At 43.3% G+C, this 21095-nt stretch overlaps 1 protein-coding gene across 1 annotated transcript in view; it reads left to right on the top strand.

Moving 5' to 3' along the window:
- The window catches only part of AGBL1 (ATP/GTP binding protein like 1), an 813331-nt gene that overhangs the window by 126975 nt on the left and 665261 nt on the right, over positions 1–21095 (top strand). The window contains exon 6 of the mRNA XM_035024092.1: positions 20673–20710. Within this exon, the coding sequence (XP_034879983.1) occupies positions 20673–20710 (38 nt within the window). The remainder of the gene's footprint in view (positions 1–20672; positions 20711–21095) is intronic.

Below are 21095 nucleotides of genomic sequence, written 5' to 3' on the forward strand. Positions count from 1 at the left end.
TTCTATTTTTTGGAACAGTTTCAGAAGAATAGGTATTAATTCTTCTTTAAATATTTGGTAGAATTCCCCTGGGAAGCCATCTGACCCTGGGCTTTTGTTTATTGGGAGATTTTTGATGACTGCTTCAATTTCCTTAGTGGTTATAGGTCTGTTCAGGTTTTCAATTTCTTCCTGGTTCAGTTTTGGTAGTTGATACATCTCTAGGAATGCATCCATTTCTTCCAGGTTATCTAATTTGCTGGCATAGAGTTGTTCATAATATGTTCTTATAATTGTTTGTATTTCTTTGATGTTGGTTGTGATCTCTCCTCTTTCATTCATGATTTTGTTGATTTGGGTCATTTCTCTTTTCTTTTTGATAAGTCTGGCCAGGGGTTTATCAATCTTGTTAATTCTTTCAAAGAACCAGCTCCTAGTTTTGTTGATCTGTTCTACTGTTCTTTTAGTTTCTATTTCATTGATTTCTGCTCTGATCTTTATGATTTCTCTTCTCCTGCTGGGTTTAGGCTTTATTTGCTGTTCTTTCTCCAGCTCCTTGAGGTGTAGGGTTAGGTTGTGTACTTGAGACCTTTCTTGTTTCTTGAGAAAGGCTTGTATTGCTATATACTTTCCTCTTAGGACTGCCTTTGCTGCATCCCAAAGATTTTGAATAGTTGTGTTTTCATTTTCATTGGTTCCCATGAATTTTTTTAATTCTTCTTTAATTTCCTGGTTGACCCATTCATTCTTCAGTAGGATGCTCTTTAGCCTCCATGTATTTGAGTTCTTTCCGACTTTCCTCTTGTGATTGAGTTCTAGTTTCAAAGCATTGTGGTCTGAAAATAGGCATGGAATGATCCCAATCTTTTGGTACCGGTTGAGACCTGATTTATGACCTAGGATGTGATCTATTCTGGAGAATGTTCCATGGGCACTAGAGAAGAATGTGTATTTCGTTGCTTTGGGATGGAATGATCTGAATATGTCTGTGAAGTCCATTTGGTCCAGTGTGTCATTTAAAGTCTTTATTTCCTTGTTGATCTTTTGCTTAGATGATCTGTCCATTTCAGTGAGGGGGGTGTTAAAGTCCCCCACTATTATTGTATTGTTGTCGATGTGTTTCTTTGCTTTTGTTATTAATTGCCTTATATAATTGGCTGCTCCCATGTTAGCGCATAGATATTTACAATTGTTAGATCTTTTTGTTGGATAGACTCTTTAAGTAGGATATAGTGTCCTCCTCATCTCTTATTATAGTCTTTGGTTTAAAATCTAATTTGTCTGATATAAGGATTGCCACCCCAGCTTTCTTTTGGTGTCCATTAGCATGGTAACTGGTTTTCCACCCCCTCACTTTCAATCTGGGGGTGTCTTTGGTTCTAAAATGAGTCTCTTGCAGACAGCATATCGATGGGTCTTGTTTTTTTAATCCAGTCTGATAGCCTGTGTCTTTTGATTGGGGCATTTAGCCCATTTACATTCAGGGTAACTATTGAAAGATAGGAATTTAGTGCCATTGTATTGCCTGTAAGGTGACTGTTACCGTATATTGTCTGTGTTCCTTTCTGGTCTATGTTGCTTTTAGGGTCTCTCTGCTTAGAGGACCCCTTTCAAGATTTCTTGTAGGGCTGGTTTTGTGTTTGCAAATTCCTTTAGTTTTTGCTTGTCCTGGAAGCTTTTTATCTCTCCGTCTATTTTCAATGACTGCCGAGCTGGATATAGTGTTCTTGGCTGCATATTTTTCTCATTTAGTGCTCTGAATATATCCTGCCAGTTCTTTCTGGCCTGCCAGGTCTCTGTGGATAGGTCTGTTGCCAATGTAATGTTTCTACCATTGTAGGTTACATATCTCTTGTCCCAAGCTGCTTTCAGGATTTTCTCTTTGTCTATGAGACTCATAAGTTTTACTATTAGATGTCGGGGTGTTGACCTATTTTTATTGATTTTGAGAGGGGTTCTCTGTGCCTCCTGGATTTTGATGGCTGTTTCCTTCCCCAAATTAGGGAAGTTCTCTGCTATAATTTGCTCCATTATACCTTCTGCCCCTCTCTCTCTTTCTTCTTCTTCTGGGATCCCAATTATTCTAATGTTGTTTTGTCTTATGGTATCGCTTATCTCTCGAATTCTGCCCTCGTGATCCAGTAGTTGTTTATCTCTCTTTTTCTCACCTTCTTTATTTTCCATCATTTGGTCTTCTATATCACTGATTCCCTCTTCTGCCTCATTTATCCTAGCAGTTAGTGCCGCCATTTTTGATTGCACCTCATTAATAGTCTTTTTGATTTCAACTTGATTAGATTTTAGTTCTTTTACTTCTCCAGAAAGCGTTTCTCTAATAACTTCCATGCTTTTTTCAAGCCCAGCTAGTATCTTTAAAGTGATGATTCTGAACTCTAGATCTGACATCGTACTAATGTCCGTATTGAGTAGGTCCCTGGCAGTCGGTACTACCTCTTGTTCTTTTTGTTGAGGTGATTTTTTCTGTCTTGCCATTTTGTGCAGAGGAGAATAGATTAATGAGAGAACAAAATGCTAGCAGGGTAACAGCGTCCCCAGAAAATATACTCTAAACAAATCAGAAAAGACCTGAAGCAGCGGGAAAAGAAAGGGAAAGACAGAAAAAAGAAAAAGAAAAAGATAAAGATAAATACAAACAAAAACAGAACAAAACAAAACAACAACAACAAAAAAACCAGAATGTGATCAAATATGATAAGGTGGTATATAGATCAGTCCCACACACTAGATTTTGGGTGTATTTTGTTCTGTTAGAAGAAAGTGCCTCCCGAAATTTTAAAGAAAGAAAAACATATATGTACAAAAATAAGGGTTGATATGATGAAGGGATGGAATATGACTGTAAAGATAGAAATTATAAAAAAAATTATAAAAGGAATTGATAAGAAGTTGTTTGAAAAAAGAAAGAGGAGGATTTAAAAAAAGAAAAGAAAAAAAAGGGAGAGAATGTGATCAGGCAGGGGAGTAGAAAAAAACTATATACTAGAGATTTAGTGTATATTTTGATCTGTTAGAAAAAACTATCTCAAAATTTTAAAGAGAGAACAACTTATATATATATGCAAAAATACGGGTAACTACTATGAAGGGATAGAATATGACTCTAAAAATGAAAAATAAAAATGTTTTTTAAAAAAGGGATTGAGAAGATGTTGGTTGAAAAAGGGAAAAAGAAAAATTAAAGAAAAAAAAAGAAAAGACAGTTAAAAAAAAGTTAACTTTGAAAGACTGAAGAATCATGGTAAAAAAGCCATGAATTCTATGTGCAGTAGTCCCCTAGCGCTGGAGTTCTGCCGTTCTCATTGATCGGTAAACTTGGTCTTGGCTGGCTGTTCTCGCTGATCTTCTGGGGAGGGGCCTGTTGCCGTGGTTTCTAAATGTCTTTGCCAGAGGGGGAAGTGTCCCGCCCTTGCCCCCTCCCGGCTAAGTAATCTGCTCGGGTTTGCTCTCCGGGGCTTTTGTTCCCTGCGAGCTTTCCTTACAGCTTTGCGGGACGAGAGTGAAAATGGCGGCCTCCCAATCTCCGCCCCGGAGGAGCTGAGAACTCGGGCCCTGCTCCTCAGTGAGCCCCCAGAGAAAATCCGTCAGTCACTCCCGGATCCCCGGTCTCCAGCCACACTCCGTGCTCACCCGGCCTGTGACCGCGCGTTTCTATCTCTGGCACCCGACCCCGGGTGGAGTCTCCATACCCAGCAGATCCCTGCGGTGCACTCCCGCGCGGCTCCTCCCGGGGAAGGAAGGGGAGTCTCCCCAGATCTGCCGCTTGTTGGGTCCCTGCTGGAGGAGCAGTGGCCCGACTGTGCCATGGATCACGGTTTATGACAACCCCGAGCGGAGAGCCTGCGCCTCGGCTCCGTCTCTGCAGCCGGCTTCCCTGCTCCGTCACCTGGGAGCTCTGCCACACTCAGGCACCCCCGGTCTTTCTGTGACTCCGAGGGTCCTGAGACCACACTGTCCCGTGAGGGTTCCACTTCCCGCTTAGCCACTGGAGTGACGTCCCTCAGCGGAGTCGACTTGTAAAAGTACCTATTTTGTGCTCCGTGGCTCTATCACTTGCCAGAAGCGGCCGATGGAGGCCCCTCCCCCCGCCGTCTATCCTCCCGAATATCGCCTCGGATTCACTTCTCCGCATGTCCTACCTTCCAGAAAGTGGTCGCTTTTCTCTTCAGAGAGTTGTTGCTCTTCTTTTCTTCGATCTTCTGTTGAGTTCATAGGTGTTCAGAATGGTTTGATCCCTATCCAGCTGAATTCCTGAGAGGAGACGAAATCCAGGTCTCCTACTCCTCCGACATCTTGCTCCGCCCCCTTTTCTTTCTTCTTAAGATTTTATTTATTTATTTGAGAGAGAGAATGAGAGAGAGAGAGAGCACATAAGAGGAGGGAGGGTCAGAGGGAGAAGCAGACTCCCTGCTGAGCAGGGAGCCCGAGGTGGGACTTGATCCCGGGAATCCAGGATCATGACCTGAGCCAAAGGCAGTCGTCCAACCAACTGAGCCACCCAGGCACCCTCTACTTTTCTTTCTTAATCAGTTTCTTAGAAGAAAGTCATTGTGCTGTAGAACCAGGACCATACTTGGAATCAGAAAACTTGGTTTTAAATATCTGCTCTGAGAAAGTTTGTTCATCTCCCCAATTTCAGTTTCTTCAAAGTAATCTGTTGTAGAAGATTTGAAATGAGTAAGTGAGGGCTTGGCATGGAGCCTGCCACACTGCGAATACTCTGATTCCAGTGACCACCAATCGACTTTCAAAACAGGGAAGAACCTCCTGTTATGTTGAGGGTAACATTTTAACATCCTTGAAATAGCAAAGACTCAATGTCCTTATTCCCTACCGTGTTTTTGAGAACCCAGGTAAAGAGGCTGACCCATCGTACTGGAAAAGTTGTTCTCTACCCCCACACATTTGGAAGCTGTGGGAAATTTTCATTCAGATAACATCTGTGGAGACCTACCCCATGCAAAGTCTTGGTGCTAGGTGTTGCAAGAGTTACCAGGGTGCATCCCGTTGCATACGGGGTCTGAGGCGAGGCATAAATGACTATCTAACAGTCCCCTCAGAAGGCTCTGAGAGGCTGAGGGGAGTACGAAACGGGGGGAAATGTTTCATGGTGTAGATCTGTGTTTGCCAGTTTGCCAGTCTAGACGCAGCACATTCTCAAGAGTCAGAGAGCCTCACCCCATCAAAAAATGTCTTGCTCGTACTTGAAAGTCACGGTATACCATCTCATCTGAGATAGACACAACACTTGTCTTTTAAATGATAACTTAGTGTTGAAATACCATCATAAGACTCGTTCCTTACGATATTGATTCCAGAACTGGCAATCTCAATTTTGTTTTCCCTTATAAGGTTTTTGTATATTACACATGAATAAGAAACCGTTGTTGGGTGCCTGGGTGGCTCAGTCGGTTGAGCGTCTGACTCTTGGTTTGGGCTCAGGTCATGATCTCAGGGTCTTGAGATCAAGCCCCTCATCTGGCTCTGTGCTTAGCAGGGAATTTGCTTGAGATTCTCTCTCCATCTCCCCTGTCTCTCCCATGCTCTCTTTCTCAAAATAAATAAATAAATATATATATATTTTTAAGATTTTATTTATTTTTTTGACAGAGACAGAGACAGTGAGAGCAGGAACACAAGGAGGGGGAGAGGGAGAGGGAGAAGCAGGCTTCCCACTGAGCAGAGAGCCCGATGTGGGACTCGATCCCAGGACCCTGAGATCATGACCTGAGCCGAAGGCAGCCGCTTAACGACTGAGCCACCCAGGTGCCCCTAAATAAATGAATCTTAAAAAAAAAAAAAGAAAAGAAAAGAAACCGTTGTTTCAGATGAGAGTGGATGGTTGGATAGAATTTTGACCCCCAACTTTTCTGGCTTTCCGATTGAGAGATGGACCCCTACGTGTGCTCCAGCCTCCTCTGCTGTCCCATCACAACTGTGGCTTCCTTCCCTGTCTCATTCATCAGTAGACTTTCTATTTCTTGTCTTCCAAAATTTGTTAAAACCTTCGGTTGCCCGATGACTTCCCCCTCCCACTACCTCCACGGTTATGGAACTATTTGTTTTTGTATTTTCACGATGAAATTAATGGAGTTTTGCGAGGAGGGAAAGTCAATTCATGTTATTAGTTCACTTTGCATGAGAAGCCCGTATTGGTTGTGCTCTCTTTCCATCCATCCCTCTGTCCACCCACCCACCCATCCAACCTTTTGGTCAAGACTGGCTTAGGGTACAATAGATATGAATAATTCAGTAGTTCCAAATGGAATAGAAGCACAGCTATATACAGAAGAAAAATTTCTTCAGCTTGCAATCTAGGCAGACCATCAAACCTTTCCTGGCACTACTGGATGAAAATTGATGGCTGAGGCTTATAGTGGGTGAGGAGTCTGGGAAGATAACCGAGCTCTCTAGAGGGAGTCAGACAAAGCAGGTGGGCTTCACTGGTCACTCTTGCAGCTTTGCTGTAGGCTCTACTACAAGCTTGTTGACTTCCCTGGAGGAATCCTTAGGCCGTGTCCCCATTCTCAGCAGAGCTGAGCAACCTGCCCAGCACCACCGCCCCCTGCGCACTCAGTAACTTCCTTGCCCCTTTGCCCCCCTCCCACCACTCCAACTCACTCCTGGTATTCTTTAAAAAAAAAAAAAAGTTTTCTTTGTGACACTTACTATATGTGGTTTCTAGAGGTAATATGGGGTTACAATTAAAGTACATTTAAGTTTAGCAGAAGACTTTTGCAACCTATTCACTAATTTATTTGCACACCAAATCTGTATTTAAAAATGACTATGGAGCAGACCCTATGGTAAGTGTTCAAACTTCAAAGATCATAATATAGTTTGTGTCCTACAAGGGCTTCGGGCCAAATGTGGAGCTAAATATACAAATAGATCATGTCTATGTTAGCATAAAAATGCTGCAGTAAGAGAAAGTGTGATGGGAAGTCAGAGGGAGAACTTTATGGAGGATGGGACCTGAGCTGGATGTGGGGAGGTGGGTAGGAGTTTGCTAGATGGGAGAAGACAAAGGGAGGGAAGGCTTTCTAGAGGATGGGAGGACTGCCTGTTCAAACCTATGGGAAAACGGGAAAACACCAGACCATGATGTGTGGAGGGGAATTTCAAGTAGCCATTTCGTGTCTTGAGTTCTCTAGGAGATTATAACTAATGTTGGATTTGTTGGTAATAAACCCAGATCCTTTAAAGAAATGGGATTGCCCCTATTATTTGAGTTTAATTTTGTAATTTTTATTTTTTAAAGATTTATTTATTTTAGAGAGACGGAGTGAGAGAGTGAGAGACAGAGGGAGACAGAGAGAGCAGGGTGGGGAGGGACAGAGGTAGAGGGAGAGAGAGAATCCTCAAGCAGACTCCCCACTGAGTGTGGAGGCCAATGTGGGGCTGGTCCCACGACCCCGAGATCATGACCCAAGCTGAAATCAATAGCCGGGTGCCCAACCAACTGAACCGCCCAGGCACCCCTATCATCTGAGTTTTAATGAAGACCTCAATTTCTAGAAGAGATAAATACTCTAAGGATGTTGAGAATCATAGGCATCAATCCTGTCAGTCAAGAAATGAGCACCAAGTCACAGTGAGGCTTTGAGACAGACATAAATGAATAAGGGCCTCTGCTATCTGAACCTCAGTCTCTAGTTTGGAAAGAGGCTCTGAGAACTCATGGATCTCCTTTTAGGTGTTAAGTCCTTAGTTTTAGTTCAGAGAGAAGGATGTTTATGAATCTTTGCTTGGAGGTCCAGCAATTGTGGCACCACTAGGAGGCATCACTGAGGGTCCTGAGCATTTGGCCTGAAAGGCAGATGGCCTGGGAGTACTTGGCCCTCAGCCACGTCTACTGAGCACCCACGGCTTGGGTCTGTGTTGTGCAAATGTGATTCGGAGACCAGCGGCATCAGCAGCACCTGAGAAGTTGAAGTGTGATTTCTGAGGCCCCCAGCCCGGACCTTCCGAGGGAGAGGTTCTGGGGTTGTGACCCAGCACCCTGTTTTAACAAGCCCTTCAGAGGACTCTGATGCTCACTCCCGTTGGGGAATCACTGGCCTAGGTGGACGGGTGAACTTCTCTGGTGCTATTCCTATGTCCTGCCAAGAGAGGGAGCACTTTGCAGACCTTTGCATACTCTTTACCCCTTCTTTTCTAAAAGACCTAAGTGGTTTTTTGAAGAGAGATGACTCATTATCATATCCAATGACAACTATTTTTTTTTTTGTAGTAAAATGTGCATAACATATAATTTACCATTTTAACCATTTTCGAGTGTACGATTCAGTGGCCTTAATTATCTTCTCAGTGTTATGCAAGCAAAACCACTGCCTATCGCTAAAACTTTTTCAGTACCCTAAACAGAACTCTGTAATCATTAAGGAATAGCTCTCCAGCCCCAGATGGCCTTGAATCTGCTTATGAATTTGCCCATAATAGGTGGCTTATATGAGTGGACAGAATCATACAGTATTTGTCTTGTTGTGAATGACCACCTTTTGCCCTACTGGTTGTATTGGTGCCGGGGGTGCTAAGTCTTGGTACCGAGCACGGGGCTCCCCTGTTGTACCTCAACTAAACAGGCCATAATGATCAGGCTTGTCTTTGTTCTGTCCTTTAGCTGGAGCAAAATCAGGTACATTTTTATGCATTCACGAAGTTAGGAACTATCTGTTGGGTCGCTGCTTTGTGCTCTGCAGTGAGACAGGGATCCCGTTTTTCCTTTTGTGCATCCAGATATTTCTAGAGTGGACTGTATCACATGGATTTGACCAAATGTGTGATATAGCAACTCTTGTACTGCAGCAATATAGCAAACACTCTGTAACATTTTATTTTGCATATATGTGCATGACTACATACTGTACTCATTATACATTTATATATGTATTACAGTGTAGGATTATAGTCGCACATCCCTGTATATTTTACTTTATGAATAATTTAAGAAAGCTCAAGGGTAATATTTGCTTTAAGTGCTAACCTGAGAGCTACACCCCTATGGAGAGAAAGACTCCCTGGTATGTGAGAGCTTATTGGAGTCCCCACCCTTCTCCTTCCCCCTCAGGCGTTAGTCTTCCTTGTCCTGGCCTTGGGGAGTCTCCAAAGCTTTTGCCTGAGACCTTGATCCTCATGCTGTTGTGCCTGGATTTGGAAGTACTTTAACACTGTTTCTGCTTTGCAGAGCTGCTGCTTCTGGCAGACCAGGTCGGGTGGGGTCCTCCCAGCCTTGATGCAGTGCTGTGCTCCTGGTTCCCTGGCCCAGGCAGAGGCCACCCCTCTGTCACACTCCCTGCTGAGCATTACTCACCAAACCAGGCTGAGGTCTGGGTTTCAATTTCTCTTATAAAAATTTTTCGGTGATGGGGGCGCCTGGGTGGCTTAGATGGTTAAGCGTCTGCCTTCGGTTCAGGTCATGATGCCAGGGTCCTGGGATCGAGCCCCGCATCGAGCTCCCCGTTCAGCGGGGAGCCTGCTTCTCCCTCTCCCACTCCCCCTGCTTGTGTTCCCTCTCTCTCTGTCTCTCTCTGTCATATAAATAAATAAAATCTTAAAAAAATTTTGTTTTTTTTCGATGATGGATGATGGCTCCCACAAGCTGTCTTTGGCAGCATCTGGATAGAGCTGGAGGGCGGGGCTTGTTTTTTCTTCCCTCCTTCCCCCCCCATCCCCGAGAGAGAGGTACACATACCATGCTGGGCACAGGATGGGCTCAACCTTTGCACTATGTGTTCATGGTTTTTCTTTTCTTTCATGATGCAGGGGCCATCTTGGTTTGCATTTCTGTTTTGTTGTCTCTCCCTTGAAACTGGTGATTGGCAAGATCCGTTTGCCATTCATTTTCCTTGGTAACCCAGCCCTGAGTGTGTGTGTGTGTATGTGTGTGTGCTTTTATCCATCCTACTACTCCCTCTCAAGCCAGGCAGGAGGCCGGGACTGTACCAGATGGTGTTCTGGGCGTCTGTGCTCTGCAGGCAATGTGTTCTATCCCTTCTCAATGTCCTCCTGCTTTATCCACCTGTTATTGTTATTAACTAACTCCCCCGCCCCCGACCACTTTCTGTTTCTGCTGCTACACCCCCATATCCCAGGCAGCCAGCTCTAGAGAGGCTTTAGGGTTAAATTATTAGGACTGCTTCCTTCCTTCTTTCTGACCACTTTCTTCCTTCTTTCTGAAAGCTCTCGGGGCCCAGTGTTGGGGTTAAGTGCTGGGATGTTGGGGTCCAACTGACTCAGGCCAAATTCCAGCTCTGCTGCTAACATTCCTTCAGCCAGGTTCATGTACCATGATTAGTTTTTTCCTCTTTAAAATGGGGATCCTTATGAGAAATAACTGAGCTAATGTTACTTCTACTAAGCTGTCAAGAAGTCCTTTTAGCTCTAAGTTCAAAATATATTGGTGCTCCTCTTGAGAAGATCACTCTAGCTGTATCCTGAAGAACAGTTTGAAGGAGACCTGGAGTGTATATGGATGCACTTGTTTTGGGTTCATAGCAGTAGTTTGGTAACAGCTGAAATTTAGGTAATTTCTGTATATTTAAATCTTAAAAGAATTTTTTTTTTCGACAATGTTTTCTATTTTTCAGTGTAAAAGCCTTTGGTCTCTTTTGTTAAATTTATTACTGAGAATTTTATTCTTTTTGCTGCCATTATAAGTGAGATTGCTTTTTTAAAATTTTCATTTCTGAACTACTCATTGCTGGTATACAAACTAAAGTTGACTTTAAAAAATTTTTTTTAATTTAAATTCAATTAAGGGCGCCTGGGTGGCTCAGTTGGTTAAGCAACTGCCTTCAGCTCAGGTCATGATCCTGGGGTCCTGGGATTAAGTCCCACATTGGGGTCCCCCTGCTCTGCAGGGAGCCTGCTTCTCTCTCTCCCTCTGCTGCTCCTCCTGCTTGTGTGCTCTCTCTCTGTCAAATAAATAATTAAAATCTTAAAAAAAAATAAATTTAGTTAACATATAGTATATTATTAGTTTCAGGGGTAGAAATCAGTGATTCATCAGTTGCATATAACACCCAGTGCTCATTACATCAAATGTCCTCTTTAATGCCCATCACCCAGTTACCCCATACCCCCACCCACCTCCCCTCCAGCAACCTTCTGCGTTTCCTAGAGTTAAGAGTCTCTTATGGTTTCCCTCCCTCTCTGTTTTTATCTTCTTTTATTTTCCCTTCGCTTAGCTATATTCATCTGTTTTGTTTCTTAAGTTCCACATATGAGTGAGATCATATAATTGTCTTTCTCTGATTGCCTTATTTTGCTCAGCATAATATCCTCTAGTTCCATCCATGTCTTTGCAAATGATAAGATTTCATTCCTTTTGATGGCTGAGTAATATTCCATACAATTCACTTTTGTATGTTGATTTTTTTTTTTTTTCATGGCCACATTGCAGAACTTGTTCTGATAGTTTTTTTGGTGGATTCTTTAAGACTTTGTATATACAAAACCAAGCCATTTGTAAATAGAGATCATTCTACTTCCTCTTTTCCAGTCTGTATGCCAGTCACTCATTCATTCCTAAATGCCCTGCCAGAACCTCCAGTACAATGTTGAACAGAGGTGGTGAGTGAGGATGGCTATCCTTATCTTGCTTCTAATTGTGGGGGGAAAAGCATTCAGTCTTTCTCTATATGTATCATGTTAGCTATGAGTTTTAAGTGGATCCCTTTATCAGGTGCAGAAAGTTCTCTTCTATCCCTAATGTGGTGAGTGTTTTTATCATGAAAATGTGATGGATTTCATCAAATGCTTTTCCTGTGTTTGTTGAGACAATAATTTGTTTTTTTTTTTTTTTAAAGATTTTTTGGGGAAGTCAGTATTCTTTTTTTTTTTTTAAAGATTTTATTTATTTATTTGAGAGAGAGAGAGAATGAGAGACAGAGAGCACGAGAGGGAAGAGGGTCAGAGGGAGAAGCAGACCCCCTGCTGAGCAGGGAGCCCGATGCGGGACTCGATCTCGGGACTCCAGGATCATGACCTGAGCCGAAGGCAGTCGCTTAACCAACTGAGCCACCCAGGCGCCCAATAATTTGGTTTTTATCCTTTATTCTCTTATTATGGTGGATTATTACATTAGTTGATTTTCAGATGTTAAACCAATCCTGCATTCCTGGGATAAATCCCGCTTGACCATGGTATGCAATCCTTTTAGTTTGCTCTATTTGGTTTGCTCCTTGTAGCTTCCTACTGGTTTCTCTTCTGGTCTGTGTCTGGTTTCTACTCTTGCTTCCCTAGAGTCCTTTTTCATTTACTTTTCAAAAAATAGAGTAGCCAGAGAAACCCTAAAACATGTTAGATCATTTGCTCAAAATCCTGTAGGGAATGCTTTGCTCAGAGAGAAGTGAAGGCCTTTGCCATGCTTTCCAGGCCCTGCATGAATGGTCCACATTCCTCCCCTCAGCTCCAGCTCCCCTCTTTGGCTCCAGAAGTCCTGTCCAGCATGCTCTTCCTTGAACAAATCAGCCTGTTGTCATTCAGAGCATCTGAACAGGCTCCTTCTGATATTTGTATGGCAACTTCCTTTCCTCCTTTACGTCTTTGTTCAGAGATGTTGCCTTCGCTAGGAGGCCTATTTTAGACAGTCTCTTAGATCTTAATCCATACTGGCACATCTGATGTCTTTACCCTGTTTTTACTTTTCCTGTTTTTCCCTTAGCATTTATCACACTTTAGAAAACTAATGTATTATTCAAAAATATATTATCTATTAACTATTTTTGTCACACTAACTCAACCCTTTTGAGTGCAAAAATCTTTGCTTTATCCATTTATCCCAGCACATAGTAGGTACTCAATAAATATCTGTTGGATGAATGAATAGCATATATAAAGCTCCTGGGCCAGAGCCTAATTTTTGGAAAATGTTCAACGAATATTTGATGGTGCTCTCTATTCAAATACTACTACATGGTGGGGGTAGAATAATGCAAAACGAAAGTTTCCTGTTTTCTGGAGTTTGCAGACTAGAAGAGGAGACAGACATTAATAAAATAATCACACAACTGAGTGAATAGTCACAAATCAAATTGTGCAATGAGAAAAGGGGGGAAAAGGATAAACACACTGATAAAGAATCTGGGCCTAGACTAGCGGTCAGGGAAGCCTTCCCAGAGGAGGTGACAACCAAATTAGGATTTGAAGGATGAGGTATGAGCTACAGGTGAAGGAAGAGGGAAGGTCCAGAGCATTTTAGGCTGTGGCATTAGCAAAAACAAAGGATAAGCGATGGGAACATGTTCCAAGGCTTGGCAAAGGGCCAAAGGGGCAGAAATACAGACTGTACAAGAGAGTGATGTGAGACAAGGCTGGGTGGAGGGGTGGCATCAGCCAGACTTGGTAGATCCTCCTGGACCATGTTTCAGATTTGGATTTTCATCCAAGAGCAAGATTGGGTGTGGGTTAGCAATGTGAGGGTACCCTAACCAGATATTCTTGAGAAGATCCCCCTAGTTGCAGCTTGAAGAACAATTTGAAGGGGGCCTAGAGTGGATATGGATAGATTTGTTCTGGAGTTATGGCAGTAGTTAGGGGAGAGATATTCAGGTGATTTTCATTTATTCCATTTCTTTATGCTTAACTGTATTTTCTAATTTTTCTAAAATGATCATGTAACCCATTTGCATTTTTATTATGCAGGAAATTAAACTGTAAATTTCAACCAAGGGCTAATAACTCTAGAAACCCTAGACATTACATTTCTCAGTGAGGTCCTAGACCCCCATGCACTTGGACTAGGGTGGAAACAACAGAAATCAAAAGGAATGGACAACTTAAGAATACTCTAGACATCAAAATGGGGGAGTTTGAGAGTGTGCCCACATGTAGGTGGTAAGGTCAGATAGGTGAGGAAGATGCATTCTCAGTTTCTCAGAAAGTAGTATTCTATTCTCTGGAAAGGGGAGGACTAGGGACGGTCATGGCTTGGTGAGGAGACTATTAGGATCCTGGTATCTGAATGCTAAAGATTGCAAGAAGCTTTGTGTGCTGTGTGGAACTGAAGATACTGTCCATCCCATGATCCCCATCTCCTGGTATTCTGCTCCCCTTGAGTGTGGGTGAGACCTGGGACTTGCTTCTAACCAATAGGATATGAGAAAAGTGAGGGCATGTTTGTCCTGTGATTATGTTGTGTTATGTAAGACTCTGTCTTGTTTATACACTCACTATGGTAACTTCTTATTGATGAAGAAAGTGGTCATGATGCGGAAGCCCACATTGCAAGGAGCGGTGAGTGGTGTTTAGAAATTGCAGGTAGCCTCTAGAAGCTGAGAATGGTCTTCAGCCAACAGACAACAAGAAACCAGGGGCCTCAGGGCTATTGCTGCAATGAGATGATACTGCCAACAGCCCGTTTGAGTGGGGAAACAGACCCTTCCCCAGTGGAGCCTTCAGATGGAGACTCAGCCCTGGCCGAGTCTCCATCTGATTACAGCCTATGAGACCATAAACAGAGAATTTAGCTAAGCCATGGATTCCTGCCCCATGGAAACTGCATGATAATAAATGAGTGCTCTTTGAAACTGCTAAGTTTGTGGTAATTTATTATACAACAATATAGATAAACAATTTCTAGATCTAGGCCATCTGAGTTACAGAATATTTCACTTCCAAGAGAGAATTTGGTCATTTTGTTCCTCCATGTACTGGGGATGGGGATTCATTTTTCTCTAGGGACCTCTCCTGACTGGCAAATGACAATCCTGCAGGCTCACCATCTGCAAACACATAGAGATGAACCTTCATTTCCTCACTTGGTTCTGTCAGTGATGCCATTCAAGTCCATATTATGTTTCAGGAACTGGGGTAGATTTTAATTTAATTTGACTTAATTTAATCTTTGCTTTTCCTCACTCTTCACACTGTCCCATAGGTTAGATCTTCTTATACCCACTTTGCAGATGTGGAAACTGAGATTTGAGGCAATCAAGTAAGCCCAGGACTCAAGACCACAAAAGTGGCGGCTCCAAGCTTCAAACCCAAGCCCTGTAATTCCTCACTCAGCAGCTCAGCCCTGGCATTCACAGACCTCTGTGGCTTGCTACCAATAGAGTTCTCTGTCCTTGTCACCATGACTACCTCTGGACATCAAAATCCACTCAAGCTTCAGCTAAATGGTTAGAACCCTAAGGCAAGCACTGGACTCAAGCTGAAAAAGTTGTTTGTTTCATTGGCCCCGTGACACATTAATCCTATGATGTGACCTCCTACCCGTCACGTAACTGACCTCTTGAACTGTAACAGTCCTTATTTAAATGATGAAGAAATTGGGGTGCCTGGGTGGCTCAGTCAATTAAGCATCTGCCTTTGGCTCAGGTCATGATCCCAGGGTTGGTTCGAGCCCCTCATTGGGCTCCCTGCTTAGCCGGGAGTCTGCTTCTTCCTCTGCCCACCCCCTACCCCCTGCTCATGCTCTCTCTCTCTCTCATATAAATATAAAAATAAAAATAAATAAATGATGAAGAAATTGAACTACGAGCTATCTTAGACTCTTTCTAGAACTATGTTGAATGCAGAGAGATCACTAGATCTCTAGGGCACTAGATCTAGAGTCTGACAGATGTAGACTTGTATCTCAGCACTGCCTCTTGCTAGCTATGGGAACGTGGAACTTTACCCTTCGTGAGCGTCACTGTTTCTGTTGTAAAACAGGACTGATGATTTCACCATCTGGTGTTCCCGTGAAGATTAACTGTGATGTATAATCATGTACGTAGGACACTTAGCACAGGGCTTGGCATTTATATGGGCTCCCCAAAGAGTGGTGACAAATTACTGAAGACTAGTATGAAGGCTCTTTAAATTTATTTCTACTTGAAGAAGTAAATTAAATTCTTAAAATTCTGTAGCTTTTTGCTCAATTCGTGATAAAAGAATATTTATGAATTTCCCAGTGGTTTAAGTTTAGCTTTTTTCTGAGGAGAAGTGTGGAAGTGACCTCTGACTGCTAGCATCTTGACTGAGTTATCCTACCCCCTTGTGAAAATGGATAGGGTGAAGGCTTGCCACTTTGCCTTTGGATTGTGTTGTAGTTTTCTTGGAGCAGGATGTTCTGTAAAAATCTATTACATAACCCATTCAGTGAGGTACAGTGAAGGAATGTTGATGGAGGAGGACGTTTTGGCATTTCTACTTTCAACCCCACATGGATATCCCAATGGGGAGTGCAAACAACATGGGGTGATGGTATGTGTTTAAACTTTGAGAAAATAAGTCCTCTCAAAAAGTCCTCTTCTATAGAATCAGAGGAATTACTGGAGCCGTGGGTGCTGAGTGTCCACACGCATTGGGAGGCAGTCTGAAACCCCAAAGACACTAATTTTGGGGCCCCAGTTCACCTACTCTATGCAGTGGGCTTGGTTTCTTGGAGTAGAAGTAACTGAGTATTATCTAACTCATTTAGACTTTAGCTGCTTAAATTTTTTGCTTTTTTGTTTTATGTATAGCCACCAGTTGACAAAGTAGATAACCTCATTTCTGATGGGTTTTACATTCTTAGTTACACCAACAGAGCAGAAGAGAAGCAGAGAGATATGCTCAGACAGTGGACCAGAACTCTAGACATTTGCCCACCAGATAGACCAAAAATGCAAAGCCTTGGAGTGACATTCACATTAGTGGCTTGGTGCCTGGATCCCACCACCATCTGGGAGATCAAATACTTTGTGTTTGCTCATCAGTTCATTAGTTGATTCCAAACGTTTGTTCTTTGTTCAGATCTTATGTGGACACTATACATTAAACAACATTTTTTTAAAAATTGGATAATTAGTGTTTTTATTACTGAGTTGTAAGGATCTTTATATATTATGACTACAAGGTTTTTATCAGATATATGATGTGCAAATATTTCCGCTCATTCTGTGGACTATCTTTTCACTTTTGGATGGTTATCATTTTCAGGACAGAAGTTTTAAAATTTTGGCATACTCCAATTTACCTAATTTTCTTTTCTTTCTTGTGCTTTTGGTGTTTTATTATTATTTTAATTTTTAAAAAATTAACATATAATGTATTATTTGTTTCAGGGGTACAGGTCTGTGATTCATCAGTATTACACAATTCACAGCGTAAACAACATTTTTATAAGCTTTTTTTAAAAAAGGAAAACATTTACATCACATTCCCAGTATGCACACAGGTGTGTATGTGCATTGAAATAAAAGTTTCTCAGATCACGGCTGACCTTCCCTACATGAAACAACTCTGATCTATTTTATTCCAGTTGATACAATTTCATTAACAAAGTTAGGCAAAACCTATTACATTGATTTTACAATCAACTGCTGGGTCACAACTTGCAGTCCGAAAAACACTGTGCCTAGAAAATCTAGAGAACTTTTTGTTTCAAAGCAGAACCCCCTCACCCCCTCTCCTCCTACCTCCTTGACCGCACATTCTCTGAGACCTTTAGGATAGATGCTTTGGGGGCCAATCCTGTACTCTGTTCCTGATGCGTTTCTTCATAGATATTACCTGTTCCCGTGGCTTCATTATGATCATTGTTACTGTAGTGACTCCTGAGGATATATCCCCAGCTCCAGATCTCTCTAGAATTCTGTATCTGTGCTTCTAGCATGATTCTGAAAAGTTCCATGTAGCTCTGTGCCCATCATCTTGAGATCAGCATGTCCCAGATCAAAATGATTATCTTCTCTAAACACCTCAGTTTCCTTCCTTGGGTGATTAATGGCTTTCTTTTTCTCCCATTTACCCTGACTAAACATTCCAGGCCATCACTGACTGTTTATTTTGCTCTTCACAACTAGTCTGTCATCAAATCTTGTGAACTTTGCTTACAACCTTCACCTCGCTTTTCCATCCTTGCTACCATACCCCCCCTTTTTTAAAAGATTTTATTTATTTATTTGAGAGAGAGAGAATGAGAGAGAGCACATGAGAGGGGGGAGGGTCAGAGGGAGAAGCAGACTCCCTGCCGAGCAGGGAGCCCGACGCGGGACTCGATCCCGGGACTCCAGGATCATGACCTGAGCCGAAGGCAGTCGCTTAACCAACTGAGCCACCCAGGCGCCCACCATACCCCTTTGATTAAAAAAAAAAAAGTGACTTATTACCTAAGGACTTGAATCCGACCTCTTTAGAACACTGGGTCTCAAACCTTATGTGCTAATGCACCTCACACTGCACGATGTATTGATCCCCAATCAGGAGCTGAAAAGAAAGAAGTCTTTTCTCGTTACTCAGGAATCAGCCTCACCTCTTTGACTAATATGACATTTGCCGTGTGTTTCCTGCCATATAATGTGACTGTTTGGATTCATAGTTATTTGTTATGCTCTTATATGCCATTAGGTATCTCCTAAAGGGTTTGGATCTGGGAGTCACCTTGAATCTTCTCAACAGCAGAGAGTAACCAAGCCATACTGACGCTGTCCTCTAAACCAGTTATTCTCCAACATCCATGTGCATATGAATTATCTGCTGGACTAAAAGTTCTGATTCAGCAGGCCAGGGATGGGGCTTCAGAGTCTATGCTTCTGCTTGGCTCCTGGGAAACTGTGGAGCTGCTGGTGGGAGCCCCATGCTTTGAGTAGCCAGGCTGCAAGCTGTCCTTCAACCCGTCTTTCTCCATTCTCCCTCCATGCCACCCTTTTATCTGTTGCCCTTGTCACCTCACGTCCTCCTGACTGGTCTGCCTGCTGCCTGCCCCTCCCCACCTCTCATGTGTCCCTCGTAAAACTATGATCTAATGGATCATTACCTCTGCAGTGAACCCCCCAAAACAGAAGTGCTGTGCAGATCAGAAATGCAGGGTCACCTTACAGACCTGGCCTGTGGTCCAGGACGAAGCTGGGTACTTTGCTCGGAAGATCCTCATTCTTTCTTTTCATGCTTCCTTCTCTTCTGACCCCTTTGATGTGGCTACTCTACTACCCCCCACACCCCCAGGACTGATTTTCCTTTTGCACCAGCCCAACCCAGGCCCTACGCCCTGTGACTCCTAGATTTGGCATATTGCCTTGGGGTTCTCAGTAACACTTTCCACGTGTTTCTTTTTTTTGTTGTTGTTTTTTAAAGATTTATTTATTTGAGAGAGAGAGAGAACACAAGCAGGGGGAGGGGCAGTGGGAGAGGGAGAAGCAGACTCCCTGCTGAGCAGGGAGCCCGATGCGGGACTCGATCCCAGGACCCTGAGATCATGACCTGAGCCAAAGGCAGATGCTTAACCGAATGAGTCACCAGGCGCCCTTCAATATGTTCCTTCTTAAATCCACGGTTACCAGATTACGTGGGGTTACAAAAGAGAGGGGCTGAAGAAGCCAAAAGGTGATTAGAAGAAAACATGATTGGGAAGGATAAATGACATGACCCATCGGTGACAACTAGCCTCACCTTCTTGCTGACTGCCCTGTGGTTGTGCTGGTCTCTCGGAGCTGGGGGTCCCCCCTGCCATGGATTTGCCCTGGGGCTGGTGAGTCCCAGACCACTGATACCGTAGGATTCCTCTGTTGGTTGTGGGAAGCCATGATGTCTAAGTGCTAGATTTTTATTTTAGTTTAGTTTAGTTTAACTCATTATCTTTATTTTTACTGCCAGCTCTATTGCTCAGTATTAGATAATATATTGCAAGGAGGAGTGTCTTTGATCAAGCAGGCAGCGGCCAGGGCAGGGCTAGTGTGGGAGACTCAGGAGAATAACAGGTGTGCAGGAAGCAGAGGTGGGAAGTGGGGTTCCTGGGTGGGGGTCCCACTCTGTCTAATGTCTGAAATCTTGGAAGGGTGACCCAGCCTCGTTGACCTGTTCCCCCAATCCTCAGGGTTGGGAGGGAGTATGGGGAAGCAGATCACTCTTCAACAGACCTTAAGGATAAGTTACTAGGACTGTGCAGAATACTCCTTTTCTTAAAAAAAAAAAAAAAAAAAGGCAAACAGGCAACAAACTCTCCCTCCCAGAATCATGCCATTGTGTCTTTAACCTTGAAGTTTCCTTCTGTCCAGAAAGTGGGTCTTTGTGTGACCTTCGCAGGCTCAGGGCACAGACTAAAGGGTCACTAAGACATGGGCCAAAGACATTTTTATTCTTATCTGCCTCCCACTGCCGCAAAGGTTGTGAAATTCTTCCATGGAATAAAACAATTTGGCAGAAATTCTTCCATGGAAGAAAACAATGAATTTGGCAGAAAAATCATGACATAACCATTTTCCCCTCCAAGGAACCAGCATTGCTTTCCAGCGTGTGCATGTTTTCCCGTGTGTCCCCAGGGCCATGAGTGTTTTAAGAAGTTTTCACTGCAATGCTGCCTTCACGTCCACCCCCTCCCAGCCCATCCTCCAGAGTCGCCAGGGTTCCCGAGTATAAACCAAGAGACTGACAAGAGCCCTGGCAGGGATGAGCAACAGAAATACAAGGAGCGTAGTGTAAGGAAGGTGGTGGAAGGTGGGAGGCAGGACGGGGAGGGGAAGGTATTTTCAGCAGCAGTGGGGACTCCTGAGACCCATTTTCAAGACAGACACTTTGCTTGGAGCAATTTTCTGCATTTATGCCTCTTTAATGGTCAGTGGTGCAATCAACAGAACGCCTGCTCCCTGGTTAATAATGGGGCTGTTGGGTGGCAGTGATATTGGAGCCTGCTGGCTTTGGGATCCGTGGGCTGACAAAAAGACCATTGAACATTGACTTTTTCACTTTTCTTTCTCTTTCCCCAGGGCAGCCACCGAAGTTCTGGCAGCATTGCTGAAATCCAGTAAGCACCTCTTTTGAAAAGTGGTTATTTCTTTCTCCTCTGAGTTCAGTGAAAGATGCTCTCTGTATCTCCATGGCTCATTTTCAGCCTGGAAGGCAATAGAGCCATTCCTGGGTCTTTGGGGTGAGATGGAGAATATTATGGCTGTTCCGTGCACAAGGCTGCAACAAGAGAGTTAGTATCTGTCCATGTGGGCATGCCTGTGCATAGTGCTGTCAAGGCAATTTATTCTAAAGGGAGTGTGTTGTCTTCTGCAGCCCCGAGGAACTCTCCAGTTTCTTCTAACAGGGCCAGTGGGCCCTTAAGCATTGTTGGAATAAAGTCCCGTTTCCATTAGGATTGTCCTGTAGAAGAAAAGGTGATGGCACTGGGTGGGTGGGAAGTA

Source organism: Mirounga leonina, unplaced genomic scaffold (genome assembly GCF_011800145.1).
Source record: "Mirounga leonina isolate KUSES-001 unplaced genomic scaffold, KU_Mleo_1.0 Mir_178, whole genome shotgun sequence".
NCBI classification, from domain to species: domain Eukaryota; kingdom Metazoa; phylum Chordata; class Mammalia; order Carnivora; family Phocidae; genus Mirounga; species Mirounga leonina.